A 19,960-nucleotide genomic window follows, 5' to 3' on the forward strand; every position below is an offset into this window, starting at 1 on the left:
TTCAGTCTCTCTAAACCCCGCCTTTCTGAGAGCTTCCTCTGCTCTGATTGGTCAGATGGCCCAGTCTGTTGAGATTGGTCTACTCTGTTCTGATTGGTCAGATGACCCAGTCTGTTGTGATTGGTTTACTCTGCTCTGATTTGTCAGATGACCCAGTCTGTTGTGATTGGTCTACTCTGCTCTGATTGGTCAGATGGCCCAGTCTGTTGTGATTGGTCTACTCTGCTCTGATTGGTCAGATGGCCCAGTCTGTTGTGATTGGTCTACTCTGCTCTGATTGGTCAGATGACTCAGTCTGTTGTGATTGGTCTACTCTGCTCTGATTGGAGATATTTAGAAAATATTCAGAACAACAACAATGAATGAAAAAAATTAACAAACATAGATCACAGATCATCTTAAATCATCGATTCAGCTGTTTCTAAAACACATAAAACTATCATTAAATATGTAAATCTTTCTATGATGCAGTGAATCCAGAAAAGGATGTAATAGTTCAGATAGTTAACTGAGGCACTCGTCAACATTACTTTTGTGTAACATTATTAATATTACATATATATATTAATGAAAAATATTTGTGCAGCAATAGTGAGAAAATTAAGCTTTTCAGCAAGCACTTATCTAAACCACAACCAGAATCAAAGCCATAACCATAAAATAAAATATACAAACAAAAACTATCAAATAAAACTACAAAATACTAAATAAATGCATAAACCAATAAATGCATAAATAAATGCATAAATAAATAAATCAATGTAAAATAATTAAACTAAAAGATAAGTGACTCCTGCAGTCCCTGATGCATGTGTTTGCTGATGATAAGAGCATGGACTGGGGCGTGAGAGCTGAACTGGTTTATCTGGGAGCACAGAAGGGTTTCTGCTCACCCTGAAGGCTCTCGCGCTTCACACACACCACAGCTCACGTTAAAGAGGCGCAGTGTCCCTGTTAAACACAGCTCTGAAACATGAGCCAATGCTACAGGCCATCCAGCACATTTAAATATAACAGGAATTAGCATTTCATGCATATTCATATCCCTCTCACACACACCGTCTCCTGATTGGCTGAGCCCAACGGATCCGCGCTCAGATGAAATGAAAACAAGCCGAACAATAGGAGAAGGTGGTGAGACATCAGCGAGACGCCCGCGCTATTTTAATCTCTCTGACAGCGTGACCCGCTCGCTTCAGCTGAGACACGGACACACTGTGTGAGTGTGTGTATTACAACAGGTGACGCTTGGAAAGAGCTTTCTTTCTTTCGTCTCGGAGTTCTGACCCACTTTATGTTCTCTCCACAAACACTTACTGAGGAGAAATCTGTGTCACACTGAGCCTGATAGCATTTGTTGGACATATGTGTGATCCTGGATCACAAAACCAGTCTCGAGTCGCACTGGTATATTTGTGGCAATAGCCAACAATACATTGTATGGGTCAAAATTATCCATTTTTCTTTAATGCCGAAAATCATGAGGATATTAAGTAAAGATCATGTTCCATGAAGATATTTTGTAAATTTCCTACCAAAAAATGGACCCTTATTGACTGTTTTGTGGTCCAGGGTCACATATTATTAAATCAAAGACGTTTACACACTTCTAATTTAAATATATTTGCATTTTGCATTATTAAAAGATTCATGCATAAAGTTTTCTGTTTTTATTTCTCATCACATAAAAAATGACAGCTACAGATTGTTAAATAGATGCAAAGGAACACAAAACCAAACACGGTTCATTATGCAAATATATGCATGGAAGAAGGCCAATCACAATTTGCAAACAGGATGATGTCAACATTAGTCAGACATCTGAATGCTGAACATTCTGAACAGTGCATATTCAATTACATATTTCATATGGCTCACGATTGAAATTTAAAATGAGATTTTTTTTAAAAGCTCCAGGCTTGTTGTGGCTGTTTGTAGGGATTGTATATTTATATGATTGTAAAATAATAATAATAAGAAGAAGAAATAAAAATATTAAAATAAGAAATATTACTATTGTAATATTCACTGTAAAATAATAAATGAGTATTTAATACTATTACTACTACTACTACTAATAATAATAATAATACTAATATTAATAATACTGGTTTAATTTAATTTAAAAAGCCATTGCAGGTTTGCTGTGCTTGTTTATAAGGTTGCACAATTTGGCAAAATATTAGGTGATTATACATCAATATCAATTAATTTAAAAGAATAATAATAATAATAAACATAATAATAAAAAATACTAAACAAAATAAGAAATATTACTATATTTATTGATAATTATTATTGATTTATAATACTTCAATATTATTCCGTCTACTCTTCAAATGTAAAATAAAAAAAATAGTATTTATTAATAAAATAAATAATAATAATAATGCCAGTTTAATATCACAAAAAAGCTTTTGCAGGTTTACTGTGCTTGTAGAGCTGCGTGATTTGGCAAAATATTTGGTGATTATTACTATAAAATAATAATAATAATTATTATTATTATTATTATTATTACTAAATAGAAATATTAAACAAAATAAGAAATGTTCCTAATGTAATATTCACTGTAAATTGAGTATTTAATTTAAAGATAATAGTATTGATTTAATATTGGTATAATACTGGTGTGATGTGAATTACCGGCTGAAGTTGAATAGTTCTCGAGTGAGAGGATCAGAACAAACACAGACATTAGAAGAACATCAGTCCAGATGTTCAACATCAGTCCACAAACACAGATATTAGAGGAACATCAGTCCAGATGTTCAGCATCAGTCCACAAACACAGATATTAGAGGAACATCAGTCCAGATGTTCAGCATCAGTCCACAAACACAGATATTAGAGGAACATCAGTCCAGATGTTCAACATCAGTCCACAAACACAGATATTAGAGGAACATCAGTCCAGATGTTCAGCATCAGTCCACAAACACAGATATTAGAGGAGCATCAGTCCACAAACACAGATATTAGAGGAGCATCAGTCCAGATGTTCAGCATCAGTCCACAAACACAGATATTAGAGGAACATCAGTCCACAAACACAGATATTAGAGGAGCATCAGTCCACAAACACAGATATTAGAGGAGCATCAGTCCAGATGTTCAGCATCAGTCCACAAACACAGATATTAGAGGAGCATCAGTCCACAAACACAGATATTAGAGGAACATCAGTCCAGATGTTCAGCATCAGTCCACAAACACAGATATTAGAGGAACATCAGTCCAGATGTTCAACATCAGTCCACAAACACAGATATTAGAGGAACATCAGTCCAGATGTTCAGCATCAGTCCACAAACACAGATATTAGAGGAACATCAGTCCAGATGTTCAGCATCAGTCCAGATGTTCAGCATCAGTCCACAAACACAGATATTAGAGGAACATCAGTCCAGATGTTCAACATCAGTCCACAAACACAGATATTAGAGGAGCATCAGTCCAGATGTTCAACATCAGTCCACAAACACAGATATTAGAGGAGCATCAGTCCAGATGTTCAGCATCAGTCCACAAACACAGATATTAGAGGAACATCAGTCCAGATGTTCAACATCAGTCCACAAACACACTGTGAGTGATGCATGATTTGCACAGAAACACTGACGGGTGAAACACGGAAACACCCTGATCTATGGAGGACACCATCAACAGTCCGTCCCTGAATCTGACCAGTGAAAGCAGCCGTGGAGGTCAGAGGTCAGAGGTCACACAGGTTAGTCAGTGAGAGGCATTCCTCTGCAGTGCAAACACTGAATCAGATGAATGTTTAAACAGCTTTAAAACGAACACACTAAACGTAAAAGTGAATAAAGTACAGAGATTTGAACATGAGTCATCAGTAAAAAGTGTTCAGTTCACTTAAATTTTTTTAGTAAACCTGTTGCCTTAATTTTTTTTTTTTCATTAAGTAAATAAATGTAATGCTTAATTGAAAAAATTAAGTTATGTGAACTTGACAATTCCACATTACTTAATTTTTTGATTAAGCATTACATTTATTTACTAAATAATTTAAGTTAAGTCAACTGATCACTTTTTACGTTACAGGGTTGAAGATTGTCTCTGATAATAATGGCTGGTGTCATATTTCATGGTGTAGATTCGCATTTTATTGAGTCTCTGAGAGACATTATCAAACCACAACATGACAGATCTGACATCAGCAACACCGCGACACCACAGACGTTCAGCAGAGAGGCTCATGGGAAACAGATTGTGATTTTGGGTTTCTCCTCGGTGTCTCGATATAGAAGCGTTAAACATTAATCCTCCACAAACACATGCTTGTGTGATGTGGCTAAAGCTGGATGGGGTCCAAAAGCCTCAGGTAAGATCCACACTTGAACAACAGCCTGAACAAACGTTTCTAACCAGATCTCGTTCGCTCAGACTCGTGGGAGCATGTTCATCTCTCTTTAGTGTGTAATGTTGATGTTTGAGTGTGAAAATATATCAGTGTCAGTGTTTCTGAACTCCTGAAACGCCTCCATTGTAGTCTTGAGTTTCTTCCAGGAACGAACACGTCACGATATTCCTCATTATAATAATTAATACGCAGAATAAAGGGGCGGGGCCTGGTTGAGTTAGTTAGTAGTGTGTTAAACTGGCGGTTATGGTAAGGGACATTTCCCAAACACACTCGAAGCGCTCGACCAATCACAACACACTGCTCCAGCCGACCAATCAGAGCACAGTGTGCTTTTCAGGAGGAGGGGCTTCATAGAGACAGGAAGTGAACAGAGCGTTACTGACAGACTGGGAAGAGAGGAGCCGCAACAATGGAGAATATGAGGAAAATAATCAACATTCAAGCGTGAAAACCTGATCTAGTAGAGCCTGAACACAACCGCAACACTTTGAGAAAGGGGGATAATAGGTCGTCTTTAATATATAAACTGAAAATGTAAAAAAAACAAAAACAATTCAAAATATTAATATTGTTTAAACTACTATCGTACGATTCATCGTTGAAGAAATCAACTAGCTCGTCACGACTGTTTCCCGAAACCGTATCGTCACAAACTGGCCGTTCATCCACGTTGGTTTATGATGTCATGAACGTGGAGTAATAACTACTTTTAGTGAATCTGTTTGAGACTGAACTAACGCTAGATGTTTTGCTATAGATTACAGACATGTCATCTGAGGACTGTTCCTCGTTTTTCTCAGTTATTTTGCTTTATTTCCAGATTCACTCATAGTCTCGTTCTTACACACTAGAGCTCGTTCACACATGCGCACTCTTCAAAAACTACACTTTAAATCTCTTGACAAACTAAAGGACGTAAATGACATTTGTATGTATCGTAATAAAAGACACAGGTTGTACTGAATGTCATCTTGCTTATTTTGCTCAAGATCAGTGGCCAGTTGCATAATCTGTTAAGACTAGTCTTACAAGTTAGTCATCCAATTTTATTCTTTAAAATTGTTAAGAACTTTTTAAAGTCAGTAACATAAAAACGTAGATTGGTCTAATTTGACACCGAACAGTAAGACTGATTACCCCGAACTAACTTCTAGTTGATCATACTAGTTCTTAAGACACAGTCTTAACATAATGGCTATTCGGTTGTTAAGTCGTGACGTAACCAATACTCTTTCCGGGTCTAAAGTCCAGGTCCTCTCTACCTACCTACCGCTTTCGCTGGTGTTTTGGTTATTATTGAGTGTTTTTACAATGCCGCAGTGCTGTGTCCCGTGTCCCGAGCTAACTCACTTCAACCTCGTAAATCTTCTTTTTCATTGATGCCTGGACTCTACCCTTAATTATGCCACCTGAGTGATGAGCTACACTAACCACTCTGTTGGTGTTAAAGGAATTTAAACCCTTTTTGACCGCCAAGGGTGCCTCACTAAGAAGGACGTGATCGTACATAAATTTACAGGTTTCACCGTTGTTATTTCAGGACGAGAGGAGCGCTTGGACCCAAAACGTCACGCGTGACGTCAGACTTAACAATCGGATGTTTATGCAACTGGCCCTGATTTATTGAGTCCACATGTCATGCAAACTAGAAACTCTTCTAATCACAGGTTGAGAGTGTCGTTACACACACACACACACACACACACACACACACACACACACACAACTCTGCGATGCTGTTTGCGAATGTTTGTTGGAACGATGGTTTCGGGAAGCTGCTGATAGCGACAGAACTTGCGAACACAGTTGGCTAACGATGCTTTCGGGAAACCAGAGCGTTACTGACAGACTGGGAAGAGAGGAGCCGCAACAATGGAGAATATGAGGAGAATAATCAACATTCCAGCAGGAAAACCTGTTAGAGCCTGAAAACCACATCAACACTTTGAGAAAGGGCGTAATAGGTCGTCTTTAAAAGTGTGGTTGTCAACATGGCAGGTTAAGAATGGACAATTAATTATTTTGAGTGTGTGTGTGTGTGTGTGTGTGTGTGTGTGTGTGTGTGTGTGTGTGTGTGTGTGTGTGTGTGTGTGTGTGTGTTCAGGGCTGCGGTTTGTCTGGAGACGCTTAAATCTGACATGTCGCGTCGGGTGAGGGAAATGAAACATACACAGACGAGATGTTCATGTTGGTTAAATCCTCTCAGACGCATGTCAAGACTCGATCGGAGAGAAACAGGACAAAGCATGACTATATCTGCTGATCATAAGCTGATGTTAGTCACCAGCCTTCAGTGAAACACTAGCAGAACCGTCTCTGGAACTAAGAATACATGCTGACCTCCTTCTCACTCGGAGGAGAGCACAGGTGCATTGTGGGAAATGAGAAACCGCTTTGAGGAAGCAAAGGCTGAACCTGATCAACTCTGATCAGTGATAGACCAATATATCAACACCAGTGGACCGTTAACTGAGCCAAACCTGGCAGATCATCAGAAACACTCGTCGACCAGCACTCAGATATTTTTAGAGACAATTTTGAAGTGAATATTGTGTAAAATACATGTTTTGAGGAACATGGGAGTGTGAGAGGACGCGGAGGGGTCTGCTGAAAAGTTAAAAATAAATAAATAAATAAATAATGAATTAATTAAATATGTTAAAAAGAAGTAAAATAAAAATAAAAAATAAAAATGAATACATTTTATATTATTTATTTATTTATTTAGAACATGTAAAAGAAACAGTAATAATAATAATACAATTAAAAATAAATGATAAAACAAACAAAACAAAAAACAAATACTCATCAAAACAGAACGCAAAAAAACAATATTAACTTATACATGTCCGAAAAGGAGTAGGGAGAAGCATAAGCTTATTTAATCCTACCCCTTCTCACTACTTCTCACTAATAAATAATTTAAATTTAAATATACAAATGAATCTGCTCAAAAGTTAAATAAATACAAAATAAAATAATTTAAATATATTAAAAACAAATAAATATAAATTAAAATAAAAAAAATGTATGTACTAGAGGATCTGCTGAAAAGTTTAGAGAAAAATTATGTAAAATGTAAATAAATAAAAATAAATAAAAATAATTAAATTAAAATATTCTTAAGGGTTCTGCTGCAAAGTTTAGAGAATAATAGTGTAAAACATTCAATAAAAAAAACAAATTTTGTTAAAAAACATTTTGTTAAAACAAATACATATTAAAATTTAAATAAATAACATTAAATAAAACTACAAATTAAATAATAATTTAACTTAACATTTAAATTGTACTAAAGGATCTGCTTAAAAGTTGAGAAAACCTGTGTAAAATGGAAGTAAATAAATACTAAATAAATCTTAAAATAGATGCATATTAAAATTAAAATAAATAAATAAAATAAACAATACAAATTAAATAAAATCTAAATTAACCATTCAATTAAGAGGTACTAAATAATCAGCTAAAAAGTTAAAGAACTAGTGTATAATGTAAATGAATTAATGACAAATATGAATGAATGAATTAATTAATTAATGGTACAAATTGAAAGGTATACAAATGGATTTGCTGAAATAGTGTAAAATGTAAATAAATTAATTCTAAATAAACATTAAAATAAAACAAATACATATTACAATTTAAATAAATAACATATTACATTTAAAATTAAAGAAATAAAATAAAAAAATAAAAAAATAAATACATTTCAATGAAAATGTAAATGAACATTTAAATTGAAAGACTGCTAAAATGTTAAGGGAAAAATAGTGAAAGTGCAAATACATAACCAATAAAATAAAATAAATAAATACCTATAATTCGATTTTATAATGTATATGAATATTAATTAAATATACACTGGGCTCTTAAAGCTTAATAGGATTTTTTTTTATTATTATTATTCATTGCTTTCATTTATTCACAGTGTAATTTGTGGGATTTTCATTATATTTGTGGGTTTGATCAGAACATTATAAACATGTCAGTGTCAGAAACTCCAGTCTCATAACCAGAGGAACCTGATGAGGAACCTGATGACTCCACAAACTCAGTTTAACACGTCAACATTAGTCAGGCATCTAACGCTGAACTTCACACACTTCTCTAATGATTCAGAAAGCTTGCAACCTGGAATTACAGAAGCCAGTGAGACGAGAAGTGTTTCTGATCGACATGTTAACATGAGGCGTGAGCAGAGACACGATCACACACACCTGTCAATCATCACGATCAGCTCTGAGTCTCATCAAAGCATGCACATCTACTGCATTTACAACAGAAAACACCCACAATGCACTGCGCTTGACTTCATCTTCCATTTCCAGTGTGATGAATGAACCAAAAGATTTTTTTTTTTTGACAAATGTCTTGATTGGACTGTCAAAAGCTGAGATATTTTTACACAAAATTTAAACCATTTTCAGGAAACAGCTGAACACGTATCTTTTTCGGCAACACTTGATCCATTAACACTTTATCCTCTAATTCTATATCTATTATCTTTATTTTTTTTTTAAACTTAGACTAAACTGGAAGGGTTACAGCACTTGCATATTGTTTAACTATTGTTCTCATTTGTAAGTCGCTTTGGATAAAAGTGTCTGCTAAATGATTAAATGTAAGTGTTTTAAAAGGGCGAAAGATAGACTTGATTTAGATTCTAATTGGACAGAATTAAACATGCAACATGATGATGTCATGTGACAACAATAGAACTTATTACTGTTTGAAAAAATGCAAAAAGGGGGAAAAGTTTAGATAGAAACTCGTATAAATTTAATTAAATAATGGTGCTGTCAATATATATACAGTGGGTACGGAAAGTATTCAGACCCCCTTCAATTTTTCACTCTTTGTTATATTGCAGCCATTTGCTAAAATCATTTAAGTTCATTTTTTCCCCTCATTATTGTACACACAGCACCCCATATTGACAGAAAAACACAGAATTGTTGACATTTTTGCACATTTATTAAAAAAGAAAAACTGAAATATCACATGGTCCTAAGTATTCAGACCCTTTGCTCAGTATTTAGTAGAAGCACCCTTTTGATCTAATACAGCCATGAGTCTTTTTGGGAAAGATGCAACAAGTTTTTCACACCTGGATTTGGGTATCCTCTGCCATTCCTCCTTGCAGACCCTCTCCAGTTCTGTCAGGTTGGATGGTAAACGTTGGTGGACAGGCATTTTCAGGTCTCTCCAGAGATGCTCAATTGGGTTTAAGTCAGGGCTCTGGCTGGGCCATTCAAGAACAGTCACGGAGTTGTTGTGAAGCCACTCCTTCGTTATTTTAGCTGTGTGCTTAGGGTCATTGTCTTGTTGGAAGGTGAACCTTCGGCCCAGTCTGAGGTCCAGAGCACTCTGGAGAAGGTTTTCGTCCAGGATATCCCTGTACTTGGCCGCATTCATCTTTCCCTCGATTGCAACCAGTCGTCCTGTCCCTGCAGCTGAAAAACACCCCCACAGCATGATGCTGCCACCACCATGCTTCACTGTTGAGACTGTATTGGACAGGTGATGAGCAGTGCCTGGTTTTCTCCACACATACCGCTTAGAATTAAGGCCAAAAAGTTCTATCTTGGTCTCATCAGACCAGAGAATCTTATTTATCACCATCTTGGAGTCCTTCAGGTGTGCTTTCATGTGTCTTGCACTGAGGAGAGGCTTCCGTCGGGCCACTCTGCCATAAAGCCCCGACTGGTGGATGGCTGCAGTGATGGTTGACTTACTACAACTTTCTCCCATCTCCCGACTGCATCTCTGGAGCTCAGCCACAGTGATCTTTGGGTTCTTCTTTACCTCTCTCACCAAGGCTCTTCTCCCCCGATAGCTCAGTTTGGCCGGACGGCCAGCTCTAGGAAGGGTTCTGGTCGTCCCAAACGTCTTCCATTTAAGGATTATGGAGGCCACTGTGCTCTTAGGAACCTTAAGTGCAGCAGAAATGTTTTTGTAACCTTGGCCAGATCTGTGCCTTGCCACAATTCTGTCTCTGAGCTCTTCAGGCAGTTCCTTTGACCTCATGATTCTCATTTGCTCTGACATGCACTGTGAGCTGTAAGGTCTTATATAGACAGGTGTGTGGCTTTCCTAATCAAGTCCAATCAGTATAATCAAACACAGCTGGACTCAAATGAAGGTGTAGAACCATCTCAAGGATGATCAGAAGAAATGGACAGCACCTGAGTTAAATATATGAGTATCACAGCAAAGGGTCTGAATACTTAGGACCATGTGATATTTCAGTTTTTCTTTTTTAATAAATGTGCAAAAATGTCAACAATTCTGTGTTTTTCTGTCAATATGGGGTGCTGTGTGTACAATAATGAGGGAAAAAAATGAACTTAAATGATTTTAGCAAATGGCTGCAATATAACAAAGAGTGAAAAATTTAAGGAGGTCTGAATACTTTCCGTACCCACTGTATGTGTGTGTGTGTGTGTGTGTGTGTGTGTGTGTGTGTGTGTGTGTGTATGTGTGTGTGTGTATTTACAAACTTTTGTTAGATGTGTTTAATCGCGATTAAACGATTTGACAGTATTAATAAATAAATCTTAAAATAAATAATAAAAATAAGATTGAACTAACTAAAATATATTTGGCTAAAATAAAAACTTATTTAAAATAAATAACACTGATTTAAATAAATAAATAATTTATTTATTAATTTATTGATAATTAATTGACAAATGTAATAAATAAATACATTATAATTAATTACTAATTAATTATACATTTATATATAAATTACTAATCTATTTATTTTAAACAAAAAAATAATACATTTGATTGAAATAAATAAAAAACAAATAATAAAAAATAAAAAACATGATTATATATAATAAATAAAGTTTAATAAATAAATAAAAATTACATAGTAAATAAATAAAATTATATAATAAATAAAATATTAAAAAATAATAAATATGATTAAAAATGATGAAAATAAACAATACATCTATAACAGTAAAGTACTATATTGAGTAATGATACAACGCATATCATTTTTCACATATTTATAAAGCGTCTGCTAGATGATTAAAAGTAAAGGACTGGAGACTCCTGATCTAGCGGACATGAGCGTGACGTTTACGGTGATGCAAAATCACATGTGAAGTGCGTTTTAAAAGAGTGTATGCTTGCAATGCACTGGCCCAGCGTTTGAGGCTATATTAACCGTGTGTGTGTGTGTGTGTGTTGTTGGCAGTAGATCACAGTCAGTGTGAATTATACAGCGGATAATTCCCTTTATTCTGGCTGGGTTTCTTTCATGTCAATGGCCAGGTGCAGCAGTGCACACACACACACACACACACACACACACACACACACGCACATATTGATCTGGACTGTAGAAGAAGATAGTTTACACTGTTAACCGCTATATGCTTGTGCTGATACACTTCAGTGCGATCACGCAGAGCGAGAACAGCTTGTGTTCATACACTTGTGTACATTTTGGGCTTAAAAGGGCCATTTGCAGATCTGATTTAATGTCACGCAAGCAATATACAAACTGCACATATTTCATCATATTACAGACGGTGTTTTGCTTTACGGCGAGTGCTCATGAGAACAGAACATCAAGAGCATCACAGACCACTATACGCTTACATGCACTTAAATAATCCCTTTATAATGGGATTGATGGAAAAGCGTTCATGTAAACACAGTCAATCAGGATGAAAGGGTGATCAGAAATAATCTGATCGACATCAACATTTTTTTATTTAAATTAAATTAATAAGCAGAGCATAATAAATTAGGCTACAATAATAATAATATGAATCAATAATAATACACTAAATAATGTAATATAATGCAAAACTTAATGGAAAGTAAGTGCATTCTCAGTGAACAGGGTTTTCCAACTGGGGTCAGGGGAAAAGCTGGGAAAAAGCTGGGGAAAATGTTAAATTAACAAATAAGCAATAAAAATGAGATTAGGTTACACACTATATTAATGCATTATTAAAAACTCTAATAAATCACATATTAATATATTTCTTTAAAATCTAAAAGATTAGAATAACACAAAATGTATTTAAATAAATATATAAATAACTTAGATTAAAATAACAATTTAATTAAAATAAGCAAAATTTGATTGAAATAATTAAATAAATTTGACTAAAATAAAAAAAACGGATTAAATAAGTCAAATTTGACTGAAATAAATAAATAAATAAATAAATAATAAATTTGAATCAAAAAAGAAAATGATTAAAATAAGTCCAATTTGATTGAAAAAAATACATTGGTTAAAATAAAAATGATTAAATAAGTCAAATTTGATTTAAATAAATATATAAATAAATAATAAATATGATTAAAAAAGACATTATTAAAATAAGTCAAATTTGATTTAAATAAAAAATAAATGTGATTTAAAAAAAAAATTGAAATAAATTTGATTTAAATAAATAAATCAAGTTTGATCTGAATGTGGCGACTGGGAACTGCTCATGCACTGAAGAATTGTTTGGAAATCGTTTAATATAGGAATATCTGAATCAGATTGCAACATTTAGGGTTCGTATAAACAATTTCCATTAATGTAAACAAATGTACAGTCAATAAATCACACATCAGAAATCAACACACATTTCTCTGCAACAGTAAAGCTGAAGTGTGATTGTAAAGCATGACATGCAGTGAGAATCGCATCGTCCAACAGGAAAAGACTGCAGGTGAGAGCAGCAGATGGAGTGAACCGAGTGTGTTCGGGTCAGAGAGTGTGTGTGAGTGTGTGTGTGTGTGTTAACAGATCGAGGCTGAGGACCATCTGTCTCACGGCCGCGGGGATACGGACCCGCTCTGCTCATAACCGGAGGAGATATTAATAGATAAACGCACATATGTCACATCACGGACACTCAACAGAAACCTGTTACTATCGGGACCATTTCAACACATGGAAAATACGGCATAATGCACAGAAAAAATCAGTTTATGTTGTTATCAGTAAATATAAATCTCCTCTGAAATCAGAATCAGAAATCAGAAATGTTTTGTGAGCATCAAATCGTCATATTAGAGTGATCATGTGACTGAAATGATGTAATGATGCTGAAAATGTAGCTTTGATCACAGGAATAAATAAAATTGTACAACATATTCACATAGAAAACTGTTATTTTAAATTATAATAATATCTCACTATTTTTACTGTATTTTTGATCAAATAAATCCACCTTTGGTGAGCCGAAGAGACTTCAAACAAAAACATGTAAAAAATCTTTATTATTCCATTATTACACTTTTTAAAGGATTAGTTCACTTTAGAATTAAAATCTCCTGATCATTTACTATTTATTTTATTGTTAATGTCTTTCTTTCTTCAGTCGAAAAGAAATTAGAGTTTTTTGACGGCCATATAGTGACTTCAATGGGGTCCAACGGGTCGAAGGTCCAAATGTCAGTTTCAGTGCAGATTCAAAGTCTCTACAGGATCCCAGTTGAGGAATAATACTCTTATCTAGACAAACCAGCGGACATTTTATACAATAAATAAACATTTATATACTTTTTAACCACAAATGCTCGTCTTGCACTGGCTGTGATGCGCCACACATTACGTAATCACGTTGAAAGGTCAAGCGTGACGTAGGCGGAAGTACCGACCTAGTGATTACAAAGCCAATGTGCAAAGACTAAGTCAAACACAAATAAATAAATAAATAAATAAAAGGTAAAACAACGAGTTTTTCACCCTTTCCTACATTTCTGAACCGGAACATGCGTGACCTTTCAACATGAATACGTGCAAGACGAGCATTAGTGGTTAAAAGTATATAAATGTTTATTTATTGTATAAAATGGCTGATGGTTTGTCTAGATAAGACTCTTATTCCTTGGCTGGGATCCTGTAGAGACTTTGAATCTGCACTGAAACTGAGATTTGGACCCCACTGAAGTCACTATATGGAGAAAAATCCTGGAATGTTTTCCTCAAAAACCTTCATTTCTCAAGAAAGAAAGACATGAACATCTTGGATGACGTGTGTGTGAGTAAATTATCAGGAAATATTAATTCTGAAATGAACTAATCCTTTAGTTTCTGCAAGGCTGCAAAAGGCTGCAAATGAGCTGTAATACATGAAATGACTGTGTTGTGTGCATAAAAGCGTGATCTGAAGTCTCTCCAGAGAACAACAGTGAGCTCGTACCTTGTGTCTGCACTTCAGGACGACACCGTATGCTCCTGCCAGAGAAAGAGAGAGAAACAAACAGGTTTTACTCAAACTTTCACCCAGTTCTACCTGTCTTTGTACACACGACTCTCAGCAGGTTCATGCAGCCGAGCCAAAACCCTGAGCGTTTAGTGTCTGATGAATGAAGCGACTGAAGGGAGGAGGACGGAGAGAGACGAGGCATTGATTTACACACCTGACAAAGAGAGAGAGAGAGAGACGTTAAGAGAACCGCAAGAACATCTTGTTTTCTCTTAAGACCTTCGGGACGGGACGCAACCGAGGAACAAATCGCTGCCAACACATTCGTTTAATCAGCCCAGTTCATTATAAATCTCATATGAGCGCGTTTAGCCCAAACAATCCGACAATTGGCACGCAGGTGTTTGTGGGTTCTGGCTCTATCTCTGGCACAGATCTACAGTCCCGCAGGATCTGAGCTCTTCCGAACAACAGATCCGAGAACAAGCTCAGACTCACGTTTACCACAGCCTGATGTCCAGAGCTACAGAGCTCTTATAGAGTATATTAGGGCGACTCGTTATTAAGGTCATTGAGTTCATGATGGCGTGGGCGATACACTGGTAGACACTGTGGCTTGTGGTTTTCCAAAGTTACGAGCCTTTCAGCATTTTCACAGGCCACAATTTTGACGTTGAAACCATGGGGAAAATATAGATATTGTTAATAATAACTCATAATTTGGAAGCAGGTAAATTAGGCTGCTTTAAAGGGAGACCCAGACCCTTTAAACCAGGAAAGCACGTAAAAGTCCTGGCAGAAAGCGATGCATAAGGATGTAGTGTAACGACGAATTATGGTGTTGACAACTTAGTGTTACTAATAATTGTTGCAAACTGGTACTTACCAACAAAATATGAGTGCATTCCTGGAGCTGGGGGTCGTTACACTACATCCTTATGCATCGCTTTCTGCCAGGACTTTTACGGGCTTTTCCCAAATCACTGAAGTGACGTTGACGTCCGGGTTAGCGGTAGCATTAGCCGTCAGGCAAGTGTTATTTAAATAAACTCCTGATGTACTTACAAACTTTCCAATGCCTCGTTGTATGAGTACAGAACCTATTTGTACGACTGTAGAAGTTTGGTGCCATTCTGGGCATTATTAGTGGAGTAATTTACGAGATACATCATATGATCCATTAGCGCCTGCACTAACCCATCCGGCTGATATCTCTAAATAAGCTCTAACTTTAATAATATTCATCCAAGGGAAAAGAGGCTTTCTTGGGGGGTGTTTGGCTCGAGGTCATGGTGCAAAGGACCCTAGGTTTGACTTTACTCCGAACCATCCCTTTAAGACCGAATGCACGGATCCATTACACTGTTACACGTGCGTTTTCTTTCTCAACTGTTTACATTCACATACAACATAACTGACTGTACTTACATGAATAATCGCCAAGACTGGCATTTTAACATTATGTTGTGTGTATTTAAATGCAATAAGCAGCAAAAAATAACTCAATTTAATACTGAGGGGAGGCTTTATGTGCCGCACTTTGGGCGTTTGAGCACAAAATTATGCTCAATACGCGCAATCTCATGCCGAAATTCATGCCCTGTAACTGCAAAAATATTAATCCGGAGAAAATGAATGGAGTGAGTGAGGAGAGGCGGGTTCGTGTGTCACTCGCTGTCTGAGAGATGAGAGAGAGAGAGAGAGAGATAGAGAAAGCACAGCTGGTATCATGTTTATTCTGTGGAAAATGAGTATCGCACACGTTTCAGATATTTTAGTATTGATATGTTTAAAAAAGTCTATATTTTTGACCACACTACACTCACGTGATGCTGCTGTGCTCCTCGGTCACGAAAGCTTATCGTTTTGTGAGCGTTTTTAAGTATTGCTGTATAAAAACATGTGATTTTTAATAGTGATGCACCGATATGAACATTTTGGCTGATAACGATAACCGATAATTCTTTATATTTGAAAGCCGATAACCGATATATTGGCCGATAAATCTAAATCCAAATTTCTATATAATTTTAACCTGATTACAAAAACAAAAGTCTCACTCTTAAAATCCATGTCCCAAACACACAATTAAACTGTTCTCATTATAATTTTATGTAGCCGATATGACAGACTTTTTGCACTTTACTGTATTTTCCTTTTTTCAAGTGATTCCAATCATATTTCAGTCAATTCAAAACCATCATGTTGAACAGAGCTCATCTGAAGTGTCTCAGCTGAAGGAAATAACACATTATTTATCGGCTTTAATATATCGGACGGATTTTCTTATCGGGACGATAAAGATAAGATTAAAAATAAACATATATCGGCCGATACCGAAATGGTGGCTGATATATCGTGCATCCCAAATCTTTAACCGTTGAAGTGCAGTAAGCAGCGAAAGACTCATTGCGCTATAAGTGTGCGGTGTGAGATGGTTTCTGATCGCTGTCTGAGAGACGCATGAAGAGTGTGTGAGTCCTGAAATGAGTTCTTTCTGCCGCCTTATTGAGCTTGAACAATCAAACACACACTTATGTGTCAAAATGCCTGTCAAAATGCCACAGTCAGTTATGTCTTAAAGTCCCCCTGTAGTCAATAATTGTATCCCTTAAAACTCATCTTTGATCACCAAAATTACATATTTAAGTGTTTTTTCCTTGGAATTTTCTTTTTTTCCATGCCTTAAAATATCTTGAATGTAACTCGACACCCTTGCCTCATTTAGTATACGCGATTCTGTGAATATGCAAATTAGCCCCGCCTCCACTCACTCGCACAGCTCAGAGATCCACTCGCTGACGATCACGTGCAAAAACAAGATAGAACCAACAAAATATTAATAACTGATTATGTATGCTGTTGTTTTTCTATGAATTTTTTTTTGCATAATAGCAGTAGTTTGCTTTTGCCAAATATTTTTGTCAGATTATTACTTTAACCAAGTTTAGTGTTTTGATTTCCTTTGTATTTAAATATTTAAAATATATATATAATATTTTCCACATACATACATACATACATACATATATACATATACATATAATTGTAGAGAAGAACTCAAAAGCATAGTGTGTTTTTTTCCCCCCCAAAAAATATGATTCATATGATTAACGATGATGGAGCCACCATTTCATATTCTGACATAATAAGATGTTAAGATTTGATAACTTCACTGTCATGAATAATGAAAAGGAAAAGGCATTTATTATAGATCGGGATGATTTTTACTTCAGCATTGAAGAAAAATCAGACATTAAATAGCTTTAATATCTCAATTAGACAGCAATGAGATTAAACGGAGAGCAAATGGAGACTTGTGATGAAGAATCTGCTTTTCAGACGTTTCTCTTGAGAAAGACTCCAGTGATCTCACACGTCTCTCAGTGATACTTATGAACCTACACACACTAGACACCATTTTTACTCAGAAATTGCTAGCAAATTTCACAAATAATAAAAGAAAAGAAACACATTGAATTAAACATGAAATTTTGAATTTACAAATTCTTAACAATAAACTGTTTTATTTACAACTTCAAAAAATCTTTTTTACAGTATAGTATGTATTAATATTTTGAATTAGCTTTTATTTTTATATTTTCAGTTTATATATTAAAGACGACCTATTATGCCTTTCTCAAAGTGTTGCGGTTGTGTTCAGGCTCTACTAGAACAGGTTTTCCTGCTTGAATGTTGATTATTTTCCTCATATTCTCCATTGTTGCGGCTCCTCTCTTCCCAGTCTGTCAGTAACGCTCTGTTTACTTCCTGTCTCTATGAAGCCCCTCCTTCTGAAAAGCACACTGTGCTCTGATTGGTCGGCTGGAGCAGTGTGTTGTGATTGGTCGAGCACTTCGAGTGTGTTTGGGAAATGTCCCGCCCCTTTCCATAACCACCAGTTTAACACACTACTAACTAACTCAACCAGGCCCCGCCCCTTTATTCTGCGCATTAATTATTATAATGAGGAATATTGTGACGTGTTCGTTCCCGGAAGAAACTCAAGACTACACTGGAGGCGTTTCAGGGACGTTTTTTTTTTAAGTTTAAATTTTAATTGTTAAACTTTAGCCTATTTCAAATAACAAAAATTATTTTTAATAGTTTTAGTTAACCATAACAACACTGGTGTCTCCAGATCTGCTCAGGATATCAATGTCTGCAATCAAAAGTCTTCAATATGAACTAAAGCATTTCTCATCAAATCATCATTACTGGAAGTCAAGCGAACATGAGAAAGAGTTTGAGTGGAAATACAGCGGCTTCTGTGAGAGCGACAGAACGTTCCTCCGGTCTCGTGTTCGTCAGCGTGAGTTTGTTTCTCTGAGTCTCGTTATTTATCCTCCACTTCACACTGCCATGACATCAGTGCAGCGCTGATGCGGGAGGAAGATGGACCAGAAGAACAGCGCGCACACACACACACACACACACACACACACACACTAACCCTACCCCTAAACCTACCCATCACACACACACACACACACACAAACCCCTAAACCTACCCATCACACACACACACACACTAACCCAACCACTAAACCTGCCCATCACACACACACACACACACACACTAACCCGATCCCTAAACCTACCCATCACACACACACACACACACACACACACACTAACCCTATCACTAAACTTACCCATCACAGAAAACTTTCTGCATTTTTACATTTTTAATAAAACACTGTTTAGTGTGTTTTTAAAGTGATTTGAACCGACTCATAAATCACGTTCATGTTTTAATACCAGTGTAATACCCATGTCATTATACACACTTCTGTCCTCATATATCACAAAAACAAACACACTCTCACACACATACTCCCACACATCCCCCCCACCACCCCACCACACACACACACGCACACACACTCCCACACACACTCCCACACACACACACCAGTGCTGTGAATGTCTTGCGGTGAAATAATCACCAGCAACTCCTCAACTCAATGTGTAATAAAGACGTGATACTGGTAAACTACGCATCACTGCCAAGCCCCGCCCACTCCTCAGCCTCAGCCAATCAGGAGGAGAGACACACTCTCCTCAGCCAATCAGCTGAGGAGGAATGACCAGTTTCTGCAAGGCAGTGAATCTCGATGATCAAGTGAAACCAGCTCATCTTCAAGACATATCTAGCTTAACCTGCTTTTTCCAGAGCTGGAATAGACACACAACAAGAAAACGAGGCCATAAAAGTGGAACTGTGACCCGCTTTACAGGCGCAACCCTTTCCATCAGCATTTCATCTCCATTTTTCCTGAATAAGGAGAACATCTAATAAGGACTCAGTTTGACTAAAGAGGAAGCTTTTTTAGCCCTAACACAACACAATGAAGAGCAGGTGCACATAATGAGCTCAACTAATCATCATTAT

The 19,960-nt window shown here is 36.2% G+C and overlaps 1 protein-coding gene across 4 annotated transcripts in view; it reads right to left on the reverse strand.

Annotated features, from left to right (window-relative positions):
• LOC309480865 (cyclin-dependent kinase-like 5) overlaps positions 1–19,960 on the reverse strand; it is an 82,655-nt gene that overhangs the window by 43,131 nt on the left and 19,564 nt on the right. For all 4 annotated transcript variants that reach the window (XM_082145548.1, XM_082145549.1, XM_082145547.1 and 1 more), the window contains exon 3: positions 14,560–14,594. In XM_082145548.1, coding sequence (XP_082001674.1) covers positions 14,560–14,594 — 35 coding nt within the window. The remainder of the gene's footprint in view (positions 1–14,559; positions 14,595–19,960) is intronic.

This window comes from Leuciscus leuciscus (genome assembly GCF_965113295.1).
Source record: "Leuciscus leuciscus genome assembly, chromosome: 18".
Taxonomy (NCBI): Eukaryota; Metazoa; Chordata; class Actinopteri; order Cypriniformes; family Leuciscidae; genus Leuciscus; species Leuciscus leuciscus.